Raw genomic sequence first — 12,848 nt, 5'->3', positions numbered from 1 at the left:
ACAGACCTAGGTTTCAAAGCCTGGTTCCACCAGCTCTCTGATGTGGGGGTTGTAGAGGGAGGGTTGCTGCCCCCAAACGCTGTCTCTGTTTGAGGGGTGATCACAAGCAGAGTGCAGCAAGCGGGCTCCCCTTCCTGGAGTCCTACCGTCATCCTCGTCCTTGGCATCCGGTGTGGGTACAAACAGGGGTTCTGCTGGCCAGCAATGCTCCTGTCCCCATTTTAAGGATGACTTTGTGAGAACATCGTATTTCAGTATCTGTACATTCAAAGAGGAGAGACATGGGAGTGACCTGTTGGAGAGCATGCTCATTCCCTGGGACCAGGTGACATCAATGTGCATAGACAGAGGGGATCAAGCCCCTCTCCAGCAGAAACTCCAAATGACATCTACCTGGGGTCAGTATAACAGCAGAAATGAAAGCACCTAGCTTCCTCCTCCATCTTTAAGCAAAGGTCCTCCTGCCACTCCAGAGCTGACAGTAGATACTGAATTTTTAAAAATAAAAATCCTGACTGAGCCATCCAGGCACCCCAGGATGATTCAGACTTTTAACGATGACTTCTTGACTTTAAATATCATAAGAAACACTCTAAAAAAAGTTTTCACGTATTCTTTTATGAAATGTTTTGAATCATACGGAATAAAAATGGTTGTTCAAAAAAAATCCTAAATTTATCTGGTATTTGGCGCTATATTGCAATTTTTGTATGTGTTAAGTAAATGANAGAATAAAAATGGTTCAAAAAAAATCCTAAATTTATCTGGTATTTGGCGCTATATTGCAATTTTTGTATGTGTTAAGTAAATGAATGTATTCCATGCAAACATTTAAAGTGTAACACGATCCTTTTGTTGTTTTAAAAGTGCAAATCCTTGGATTTCTCTTAATCCCTAATAGACCTGTTTCCCCTTAGGCTGTGGGATTAGTGGGGAGTGTGTGTGCATGTGTGAACCTTAATTTTTTTGCTTTGTACATTTCTGCACTGCTTGCATTTTTTAGAAAAGCTATTCCACTTATTATTAAAAATGAAGATATTAAAGACAAGTGATGTCTGTACACTTAGCAGAGTCCCTGGGATACAGTAAGTGTTCAACAAATAATAACAAGTAACAATAACCAAATGCTCCAAGTTTCAGCCCTCTGCTTGAAAGGGTGAGTTCCTCGAGGGCAGGGACTGGGATCTCCCTGCTCACTTCCTTATCCTCACTGCCGCCATGCTGTAGCACATGGTTGGTGCTCAATAAACACGTATTGAATAAAGAAATCAGTGGATGACCTACAGCTGTGATCTCTTTGCTGCGCTTCAGTCCATCAGATAGGGCTGCCTCTCTTGGATGGCCCATCATTGCTTCCATTGTATTCTTTCCCAAATGGACTTCACACTAGGGTCTGCCCTCTGCCCCAAAGGGACCTCCCTTTTCTGATCAAGGTCACCCAGTCTGAGAACCTAGGGGCCAGCTTTGCAGGCAGACACAATCATTACAGGGAACGCCAGCCCAAGTCACTAGGGATCCGTACCTTGGTTGGGATGGGACTCCACTGAACTTCAGCAGCAAAGACGTAGCGGTATCGCTTCCCGTTGTGAGCATAATTGATCCGGGGCAGCTCTAAACCTGGAGAGAATGACACAGTCAATGAAGCCCCCATCGCCGAGGGCTGGGAGCATCCACCCTTCATGCCAGGCTGGGCATCCTGTCCACAAAAACAGCTCCCAACCCAGGATCCTTGAACTTGCTTTAGGCCCTGGATTAGATCAAGGTTGGTAATAGGGCAGGGGGAGGGAACCTCTGATAATTACCCTGGCTCTATTAGAAGGTTCAGGAACAAGGAAAGATAGACCTAGTTTTTTAAGTGTATAAGCATCTTTAATTATCCAAGATAGAAATCAAAAAGAATTGCATGATTAAAATCAGAGGTAGGCTACTGCAATTTTTTTAAAGGTCTTTAAAAAAAAAAGTACTCGTGTGCATGCACGTGTGTGGGGGTGTGGAAAAAACTTCTGAAGCCATGGAGAGTGGTGTCCATGGGGAATAGTTAAATAAATCTGGCAAATTCACATAATAACCTAAGTCAAACTAATGTTCATGAAGAATTTTCATAACATGGGAGAGTATCCGTATCGTAAGACAAAGCATAAAAGGCTGGTTATAGTATTATCTCCACTATGTAACAAATGTAGAGAAAAAGTTCAGAAGCATTGCTGGGGTAATAATTTCCTTCTAGTTTATATTTTATATTGTATACTGTAGGTTTCTCATTACATGAAATTTTTGTTATACCCATTACTTTTGTAATCAAAAAACCTTTAAAATTTTGTCCCTGTACATGCATACATATATGCCTGTTGTATTAAATTAAATTTCTAAGTCTGAGGGCCGAAATGAAAATATGCCCTCTTATGGAGTATTCCAAGCAGTTGGAGCCAACTGCTGGTGAAAATATAATGTCCAAGGAAAGAGGAAGCCGGCATGGAAAACCCATCACACTGAGTCCTCCTGAAAAAGACCCAGGGCATGAGTGGCCATCACCCACATACTGAAATCAGAAAAAGGTGCTCACAGTTGGCCCAGAGTAGGTCTGAGACTTCGCATGGTGCTCCTGGACCTCAAACCTCCCCCTTACCTCCACTGTATAAATGATGAGCCTTAGGTACTTGGTTAAGTAAAACAGGATTTTTCCCTGCGAATTCTGTGAGGCTACTAAAACCATGCTCTTGAAGACTCTTCAGGATGTGGGGAAATTCTCAGGCTATATTCATTCAGTGGAAGAAGCCATTTCAGAATATTCTAGATGGTACGGTATGTATGCATTTTGTAAAACTATAAATGCAGAGATTAAGGGTTTTTGAGTCTGAGGGACCTGGGTTCAGATCTTGGCTCTGCTGCCTATCTTTGGGCAAGTTATGAAGTTATCCTCAGTTTTGCTGTCCTCAGCTCTAAAACAAGAAGGATATATGCCAACACCTGCCTCCGAGTTGTTCTGATAACTTCTACGTTGTGCCGGACTCTCACTATGAGCCAGGCCCTTGGTGAAGCACTCTATGCGTGCAAACTCATCTGATGTCAAGGATAACAGGATGAGACTGTCGGGGTGAGGTCTGGGTAGCTCTAGAAGAGGGCCTGACATATGCCAAGCAACCCAGACGTGACAGAAAAACCATGGGTATTTCCAAAGGTTTGCCATGAGTGAAGGGATTCTGAGGGCTCTGTCTATTGCCATACTTTTCAGCATTGCCCAAGATTGCCACGATAAGCAAGAATTCTCTTTTCGTATACAAAAAAGACCATAACGTGGGTTCCTGTCCATGCACTGCTCCTCTGTGTCAGAAGGAGGTGCAGAGAGGCCGCAGGGGAATTCACGAAAGCCTGCCCCTTCCCTAAGCATCTGCAAAGAGGATGCATTTTACCTTCATAAAGCAACTCTGGCTGGCAGTAGACTTGGTCATCTTTTTCCTTTAGGGCTCTTGCTGTTGTAGATGCCAGTTTGATTAAATTTGAGCCCACTTCCGCATTCTGAAAGAATCAGTTTTCAAAAAAAAAAAAAATTGAAAACTGTTATCCAGAGCAAACACTTGCTTTACTGTGTATGTTAAAAAAAAAAAAAAAGTGCTTTAGTGAATGTCATCTTGTTCTGACCTCATGTGAACCACAGGAAGCAGCTATCATATTGTTGGTATTTTTATTCTTTTTCTCTGAGACCATGTTGCTGGTGGGTAGTAGGGTCCCTGAACTCCTGGCTCCTTTCTCCCACTCTGGGCTACCTTATCTTCCACAGGTGAATTTAATGTACTGGTAGGTTCTCACTTTTTAAATATTGGTTGATTCACCTGTATAAAAGGCTGCATCAGTCATTAAAGGGATGTTTATAAAGAGTTCATAATAACATGGGAAATGCTTATAGAATACTGAGAAAAGCAGTAAATTGCATACGCAGTCTGAGCTCAATCAGCTTAAAAAGAACTTACACTGAAAAGAGCCTGGGGGGAATATACCAATTATTAACAAGACAGCAGGTGGTGGGATTATGGGGACTTTCTTTTTCTACACGTATCTGTATTTCCAGGATTTTCTCCTATGAAAATGTACCACTGCTGAAAGGAAAACAAACAGGCAGTAAGAATTGCTTGGGAGTGAAGGATCTATGGAGGGCATTCCTTGGTCTCAACTTATAATCAGACTTTGTTCAGTGCCTTACCATCATCATGGTAATGCTGGAGAGGGATTTAAAACAATTTATTAAATATTTTTTGGGCTTCTATTACTCCGTTTCCCTACATATCAGCTATGGGGCCTTGAGCAAGTGACTTAGTATCTCTGGGAGTTCTGTGTCCCCATCTTTATAATAAGGTACAGTAGATGCATCATGCCAAGAGTATACGCATCTCCAAATTATTGTGCAGATTAAATAATCCATGCAAATGGTTTACAAGAGGGTCTGGTTAACAGTCAGTGCCAAATAAATGTTAGCTGCAGTTGATAACGTTGTTGTTTTAAAGATTATTTATTTATTTGAGAGAGAGCGAGCTCAAGCAGGGAGAACAGCAGAGGGAGAAGGAGAAGCAGGCTCCCTGCTGAGCAGGGAGCCTGATGTGGGGCTCAATCCCAGGACCCTGGGATCATGACCTGAGCTGAAGGGAGACGTTTAACTGACTGAGCCACCCAGGCACCCTGATTTGTTTGTTCAAGATTTATTTCTTTATTTTAGGGAGAGAGAGAGAGCATGCGCATGCAAGTGGGGGGGCAGAGGGAGATGGAGAAAGAATCTGAAGCAGACTTGACACTGAACACCCAATGAAGGGCCAATCTTACAACCCTGAGATCAGGACCTGAGCCGAAACCAAGAGTCAGATGCTTAACCTAATGAGCCACCCAGGCTCCCCTACATAGTTGTTTTTATTATTATTATTATTATTATTATTATTAATACTGGGGGTGAGTGCAGGTTAGGCAATGAAGGAGACGAAATAAGACCGAGTCCCTGCCTTCATGGAGTTTACAGGCAGAGAATTATTGTTATGGCTGACTTCTTCTCATTTAAACTTTTCTTTACTTTCCAAATTTTCCAAAATGGGATTTTATAATCAAAAGAATATTTGAATGATAGCAGCTTTTTGCTGGGAAGAGGGGCAAATTTGCTACATCCTAGAAGCTGAACTGCAGGGGCCTTTGAGATTTGTTAAGTTCAACCCCTCAATTGACAGAAGAGGAAGCGAGGCCCAGAGAAGGAAAGTGACTTGCCCAAGGCCACACAGAGGAAAGGAGAGTCTGGGCCCTTTGCAATGCAATTCTTCTGCCCAGAAGCAAGAGCACTGCAGGCAGAGGGCAAAGCAGGTGCAAAGGCCTTGAGGCTGGCCCATTCCCGTCCTGTAGGTCTCTGCTCAAATATCCCCTTCCTTAACACTTCCATCTGCAATGTCACCAAGGCATTTATCCCGAGCTGTAATTGTCTCCTGTATGGAGCTGCTTCCTTCTTTTATGTTGTCTTCCCCTTGAAGACGGGACCAGATTTTGTTCAATGCATGGCACATATAGCTCCCAGGAAGTAACTGCTGAATGAATGAATGAATGAATGAATGACTCAATAAGCTTTCCTTCCACTGTCAAGGTGCAAAACACGTGCTGTACAGGGTGGCTGTAGGAATTAAATGAGATGAAATGCATGGAAAATGTCGCCCGGCACCCACCACATCGCTGGTGTCTTATAAACAGCAGCTCTGAATGCCTCCACCTCCACGGCACGACAAACCAGGGGAGGCTCTTCCTGGTGCCTTGCTAAGTCACCTGACAGCAACAGGCCTGTTGTGCATGCCCTGGGCTTGCGTCGCAGGGAGTCCATCTGCAGAGACGTCTTCTAATTCCAGCCTGAAACTGGTCAGACTGGTTGAGGGATAAACTGACTTTTTCCATGCAACAGTAATGAGCATGACTCGCTGCTTTTGGTGGCCAGTGTGCTCAGCTTTGAGGAGAAAGGGCTTTCCAGCTCAACATCAACAAAATCCTGCAGGTTTGCTTTGAAATCCCTCAACTCAAGGGAACTTTCGGGAGAAGCAGCCATCTCGGTAATTCCCTGAAACACTGACTTTGGGTTCAGAAACCCTGTGTGTGAAATTGGACTCTATGGGTTTCTATGTGAGCTGAGCAGCCTTTCCCCACCCTCAGCCCCCATGCCTCCCTGAGCCTGTTTCCTGGTTTGTAAAATATGGGGGCGATTCATAACTTTTTGACAGGTGGTGACCGTAAGTGGGGTTGCTTTGAATGGTGTCTAAAGACTATGGTTACAATTAAATAATGGTTATAAAAACACCTGGTCCAGGGCCAGGCACATCATAGTAACTCGGAGCCAGCCAGATATGCATTCAAATCCCAACTCAAACCCCACAGATGTTCCTACAATGTTGGGCAAGTTACTTTCTCTCTCATCTGTAGTCATGGGAACAATAAGCAACACAGAGGGGTGTCCTACTGAATAGGTGAGAAGCATGCAAAGCATTTAAGAGTTCCCAAAATTTGCAGGACCCAGGACAAGAGTGGAGTCCACCAACCCTATGTCTAAATACACTGAGCAAATTGTTAAGTGAGATTCCATTCTCTCCCCCTACCTTGATACAGAGACCTTCATAATGTGGAACTGCGCTGTCCGATATGGTAACCACTGACCACATGTAGTTATTTACATTCAACTTAAAATTAAGTACAATTAAACATCCAGTTCCTCAGCTGCACTGGCCACGGTTCAGTAGCCCACATGGCTAGTGGCTACTGCATTAGACAGACAATGTTTCATCATTGCAATGGATTCTTTTGCACAGTGCTGGTCTGGAAGGATGTGTGAATTTGGAATTCTAGGACTCCTTGAAGTTCTGAGCCAGAATAGGGAGGCAGAACGAGGGCCAGCCCCTGGGCCCAGGTTCTTTGTTTCCTGCCCCCTTTTCTTCCCACTGCACAGATCCCCTAGCCAGCACAACCAAGCCAACAGACAACACTGGCCACCTTGTGGGTCTGAGGCCAGTACACCAGTGGCACAGCCTGCTTTTAGAAGAGAGAGACAGGCCCCGGAAGCAGTCTTGGGGCTCCTTGGTCAGAGAATTCAGGGATCCCAGGTAGCTGGTTCATGGTTGTGGCAGGGGAGGGCACCTCTCTGGGTGGGCACAGCCCTTTGGCCCTATGAACTCCTCACTCTGTGACGGAGGGATACTACCAGAGAAAGGCTGGATCAGCACCCCCTCCATATGCCAAGGCCAGAGCAGGGGCCCTTCCTGCTGGGGTCTAAGAGGAAAAAAGGCATCTAACACAGGGCCTGGCACATAATGAGCTCTTGGTAAATGGCAGTTTCTTTTATTATTGGATCTTTGTTTTTGCACTTGGGGCCAAGACAAAAACCAGATCTACTGAGCCAGGAGTTGAAACCACCCATTGTAAGTCCACAATGCTTCCTCCCATGATGGCCCCTTACACATGAATAGCTGTTGGAAGGGAAGGCAAGTGCCTGTGAACCCACCTGGAGGCAGCGCACTGAGCCCTGCAGGACGAGGGCAGGGCGGCCGCCCAAACTGTCTGTACACGTCCACATCCCTCCCAGCCCAGCCCCGCCTTAGACAAATCTGTGCCACCCTACATAAACAGGCCAAGGGTGCCAAGGGGCCCCACCTTCCTTTGACCCCAGCTGGCCCAAACACAAGAGAATCTGGGGCAGCTGGGAGGTCCCAGACTTTAAAATATACTTCACTATTGACCATTCTATACAGAAAGCACTTTCCACTTGGGAAATGTTCCAAATGCTAAAGAGAGACTGTGTCCCTTTGGAGACCCCCCTTCACATTTCTCACCCATTTGTCTTTCATTCATTGATTTAGAATAGTCAGGAGCTTAATGAGAACCCTCTTGAGTGCCAGGCCCTGTGATGGATGCAGGGGATAAACAGCTGACAAGACCAAGGGCTCTGGCCCTCTCAAAGCTTTCCCAGGGCAGGTGACTGAACAAGCTCATTTACCTGGGATAAACGTTCAGCAAGGAGCTGCAGGGGCCATCAGAGCATACAAACTCCTCTAAAGTGAGTGATGATCCTGACACCTGAAGGCTGAGCTGGAATTTGTTAGACTGGCTGCACATTAGAAGCCCCTGCAGCCTGAGACCATGCTCTGCCCTTCTCCACCCCCAGGACCCAGCCCAGGTGTGGTCTCAAAGCCCCCAGTCTAACCTGCAGCCAAGACTGGAGCAGATGCCTGATGGGAAGAGGACAGGGTTGCAGACAGAGGGACAGTGACATGCAAAGGCCCCAGATGGATGGGTACCAGAGAAAAGGTGGTGTCTCCCATGGTCTGTCCTTTTAGCCTTTGGATAGGACGGAATTAGAGCTGCCAGATCTGGACATGTCTGCATGTCCATCTGCTCAACTTTTTGATTTCAATATGCAAGCAGGGCAACTTGAAAGTGAAGCAAGAAGATGTTTTAAGGGACAATAAATAGCAATTAAAAAGCGTGGCCAGAGCTACACTTCCTAGGGCTCACACTTGTTAGTTTCAAAGCAATAGTTGGCTCACGTGGCAGCTTTTCAAAATATACATGCTGAACTTCTTAGCCTGGTTCCAAGGAAGCAAATCATTTTTCAAGCATGATACAAGGTTATAAAATCCCTCGGTGTGTAGGTAGTGGGAGGGAGCCTTTCCTTTCTCTGTTCCATCCCGGGGCCGAGGTCGGTGTGAGGCAGGGCCGGGCCTCAAGATTTGCCACCTGTGTGCTCCATGACACCCCCACTGTTTCCTGGAACCAGGAGACCAAGCATGGCACTACGGTACGGCCCACATGATGACTTTGTGGGAGGCGGCTGTTAATTCAATAGCCCTGAACCATTGGGGAGAAGCTTCATTCCTTTTTCTCTTCCTGTCTTTCTGACTGGGTCAGAGAGTCCCAGTGAGGTGCCACTATGTCTTTAACACCTCATGCTTTTAGAACTTTCTTTGTAACAAATAGATTAAGTCTTGGCAAGCAACAGTATCTGGCTAGAGCTTCAGACCTCTGCTTTTTTCCCACTGATTTATGTTCATGCTTGTCTTCTACTTGCAGCAAGCAGTGCTAGCTTTCCTTTGGCCAGTGATAGGTTTCCTTGCAAGAGTGAGTTGATTAAACAAAACACAACTTTGTGAATATTAAATCGAGGTGATAGGAGATAATGGTGAAAATCGTGACAGAGATACACCAATGACTACAGATGGGGAAATGCCGGAAGGATGGGAAAGGACCCCAACTCTGGAGCCAGACAAACCTGGGTGCACATGCATGCCCCTGCTGACTGGGTGGGAGCACGCCTGTGCTCTTGCATTGAGGAGCCCAGCAGGGAGGGTGTGAGAAGGCTCTCTGGGCCTTCTGTAGGAGTGTCCTCCATTTCCCAGGCCTGCAGAGCCCTGAGAGGGGTCAGGGTGACTTGTCTGGGCTCTTTCCAGGACTTATGCCTGCTGGGGAGAGCTGTAGAGTTGTACCTCTACCCGCTACAAGTATGGATTGAAAGATAAGACTGCTGCAGGTGCTAATCATGGCTCTGCCCCTGGGGGCTGTGTGACCTTGAGCATATTCCTTAACTTCTCTGAGCCTCAGTTTCTTCATCTGTAAAATGAGGCTAATATGAGAACCTCTCCTATAGGTTGTTTTGATCACAAGGAAAATAAAATGCTTAGCAAAATACCTGGCACATAGAGTGCATTTAGTAAATAGGAGCCATCAAAACTGAATTGAATTGAATTTGCTTTCATTTAAATTAATTAAGTCATGAAATCAGTGAGTTCTGGAGCCAGGAATCTCTGTAGCCTCCAAAACCAAGCCCAGAGCCTTGGTAGCATCACCCTAATTGAGGATAATGTCTGGCCTAGTGGTCATTTTTAAAGCAAGAAGGGGACTAATCAACAGGAGGGCATTAAGTAAGTGAACGGTGATGAATCCCGGCCTGGAACTGTCACGCAAATATTTAAAATGATGTTGTCGAAGAATATTGAATATCACGGAGAGATGTTTAGACGTACACATAAGTGGAAAAAAGCAGTGCACAACACAGTATGTGCATATTCCACCATGAAAAGGAAGGAAGGGCTGGTGCGCGCTGTGCAGAGACGGATCTCAGAAACACGGTGGAGGGAGGGCAGCTGCCACGGGAGACCGCCTGGCGCATGTGTGATGTGTCTAGAACAGGCAGACCCTCAGAGACAGGAGGTGGGTTAGTGCTCACCTGGAGCTGGGGATGGAGGAGTGGAGGGGGGTTGGTGGAGGGGCTCGAGGTTTCTTCCCGGGCTAATGAATCCAGTTGGTGGCACAACTCTGTGAAGTTACTAAAAGCAGCTGAATGGTGCACTTTAAATGGATGGTATGTGAAATTATCTCTCAATAAAGCTGTTAAAAATTCTCCATGATTTCCTTCTCTAAAATTAAGCAATGCATAAAATATATATAAAATATGCATATATACATATATAAGTTTTAGAGAAGTTCTACTACACAGAATTTTTAACAGCTTTATTGAGATATGTATCAATGGGCATGTGTATTATATATGCATATACATGGATACATTGACATGTGTACCAATATGTCTGTTTGTCTGTCTACTGAGAGGGACAGAGAGAGATGTGGGAGGCAATACAAATATATCCATAATAGTGGCACCTGGGTGGCTCAGTCGGTTAAGCATCTGCCATGGGTTCGGGTCATGATCCCTGGGTCCTGGGATGGAGCCCCGCATGGGGCTCCCTACTCAGTGGGAAGTCTGCTTCTCCCCTTCCCTCTGCCCCAACCCCCGCTCTTGCTCACTGTCTTGCTCACTCTCTCTCTCTCAAATAAATAAATAAAATCTTAAAAAAAAAAAAAAGAAAACAAATATATCCATAATAGGTTCATGGGTCTTTCCATTTTGTTTTGTTTTTTACCTAATCTATATTTTCTTAGGTTTCTACGATGACTATGCACCACTTTTGGAAAAACAATGAAAAAATGTTTTGTCTTTAAGAACAGCTCACTTTGGATTTCAATGTCAATCAAATGAGTGCCAAAGTCACTCCCCACTAGGACTCACCACTCCCTAGGAATGAAATGGGTCCCCTTCCAAGCCGTTACCTTGTCCACATTGAGGGGCACGGCGAACCTCCTGAGGGTGGGGATGGAGGTGAGCCTGGAGTTCTCCTCAAAGTCCTGGTTCAGGTTGGCCAAGTAGAAGAGCTGGTAAAGGCTGCTGTCCTCATAGGTGATGACGTCAAACAGAAGGTAGCCATCTTCCTCGTAGGCGTTGACGTGATGAAAGACCACCATGGCGTCTGTGTAAAACTTGGTGGGCAAAGGCTTCTTGGTCCTCTGATCGATGATGTGAATATAAGTCTGAAAGCAGAGGTGCACCCAGGGGTCAGCTTTCCCTCTGCCAGCCCGGCATGATGACAGTGAGTGCAGGACAAGACCCAGCCCTGCCCTCCACTGGCTTATGACCCTGGAGCATCCCCTCCCCCAGAGCTCCCGGCTGTTGCCAGTCCCTGATCACCTCCTTCAGACAGAGCAGAGGGAGGCCTTGTTGCTGGGACTTCTGCATCACCGGGAGGACAGAGTCTGGGGGAAGCCCCTGAGGGTACACCATCCCTCCCCACGCTTCACTTGACTATGACCCTAGGTGGGCCGTGATGAGTTAGCTCCCTGGCAATGGCCATGTTGGAGAGAACTGGCCAGTCCTCTGGCCCTCCTTGGGCTCTATCCATAGCCGGAGCCCCTAACACCCTAAAACCACACCAGCCTTTCTGGGTCCCCTCCCCCGACCATCCACCTGTTGCCTGGTTTGCCAGAATGCAGTTGTCACGGCAACCTCCCTTATCCTGGGGGCTGCAGCGTGGAGTGACCTGTTCTAGTTAAGGGGCCCACATGGGTATCTGCACACACCTCTGGGTGTCACAAGGCGGTATCACTCTGGGTGGTAATTAGCCATATCTGCAACCCCAGTTGCCTAATCCAAAGTATGTGTGGGGGTTCTTTCTTTTGGCAGCTCTGGCCTAACCACCCTCCTTCTGAAAGGCAGGGATGGACTACTCCAGGCTGTTCTTTGGCCACCTCCTCCCAGCTCATGTGCCTCTTTTCTCCTTCCCCAGAATCCAGCTTTGAACGTTAAGTGGGAGTACAGAGGAGGAAGGCTTTGACAACCTGGGCGGGGGGGGCAGGTGAATATAGAATTATTTTAGCTTTTTTCTTCTCCGTGACCCCAGTCCCTGGGTTGGGCACAGGAACTTTTCAGGAAGCTGTCTTCTAAATGCATTCCAAAGCCCTTCCCAGGGCTTTCTGCCTGCCCTTAGTCTTCTCATTGGATTCTCTGAGGGCCAAGGGATGTCCAGGGGCTGAAAAGCAAACCCAACTACAGCTGGCTTCCCTGCTGGCCCTCTTGCCCCAGCATTCATTCCACAAATATATAGAGAGGGTCTGACACATCAGATACTTTTTCAGGAATACTTTTCCAGGAAAGACAGAATAAAACCAAGCCCCTGCTTTCTTGGAGCTTATAGTCTCGTGGGGTAGAGGCCAGCAGTCAATGATCAAATAATGTGCCAAGGATAATGAGCACTACTGAGAAAAATGAAGCTGGGTAGGGGATGAAGAAGCCTGGGGCGGGGTCTGTTACAGATTGGTTTATCACAAAAGGCCTCAGGGATCTGGACATTAAGCTGAGACCTGGATTAACTGAGGGAGGAAGCCATCTGGGAAAGACCATTCCAGGTGGAAGGGACAGAAAATGCAAAGGCCCTGAGGCAGAAACACATTAGGCTGGTTTGAGATACAGGAGGACCAAAAGGAGACTGAGTGAGCAGGGAGCCAGTGGTTGGGATGTGGGCCTG

The 12,848-nt window shown here is 46.4% G+C and overlaps 1 protein-coding gene and 1 long non-coding RNA gene across 7 annotated transcripts in view; one reads left to right on the top strand and one right to left on the bottom strand.

Annotated features, from left to right (window-relative positions):
• The window catches only part of BCO1 (beta-carotene oxygenase 1), a 37,906-nt gene that overhangs the window by 5,221 nt on the left and 19,837 nt on the right, over positions 1-12,848 (bottom strand). For all 4 annotated transcript variants that reach the window (XM_034639571.1, XM_019798044.2, XM_034639569.1 and 1 more), the window contains exons 7-10: positions 11,101-11,358; positions 3,411-3,516; positions 1,523-1,617; positions 147-258 (exon numbers count right to left, since the gene is read on the bottom strand). In XM_034639571.1, the coding sequence (XP_034495462.1) occupies positions 147-258; positions 1,523-1,617; positions 3,411-3,516; positions 11,101-11,358 (571 nt within the window). The remainder of the gene's footprint in view (positions 1-146; positions 259-1,522; positions 1,618-3,410; positions 3,517-11,100; positions 11,359-12,848) is intronic.
• LOC105236981 overlaps positions 1-12,848 on the top strand; it is a 67,852-nt gene that overhangs the window by 35,203 nt on the left and 19,801 nt on the right. The window lies entirely within an intron of this gene.

The sequence above is a fragment of the Ailuropoda melanoleuca genome, chromosome 12 (genome assembly GCF_002007445.2).
Source record: "Ailuropoda melanoleuca isolate Jingjing chromosome 12, ASM200744v2, whole genome shotgun sequence".
Lineage (NCBI taxonomy): Eukaryota > Metazoa > Chordata > Mammalia > Carnivora > Ursidae > Ailuropoda > Ailuropoda melanoleuca.
This window is presented reverse-complemented; position numbering and strand designations above follow the sequence as displayed.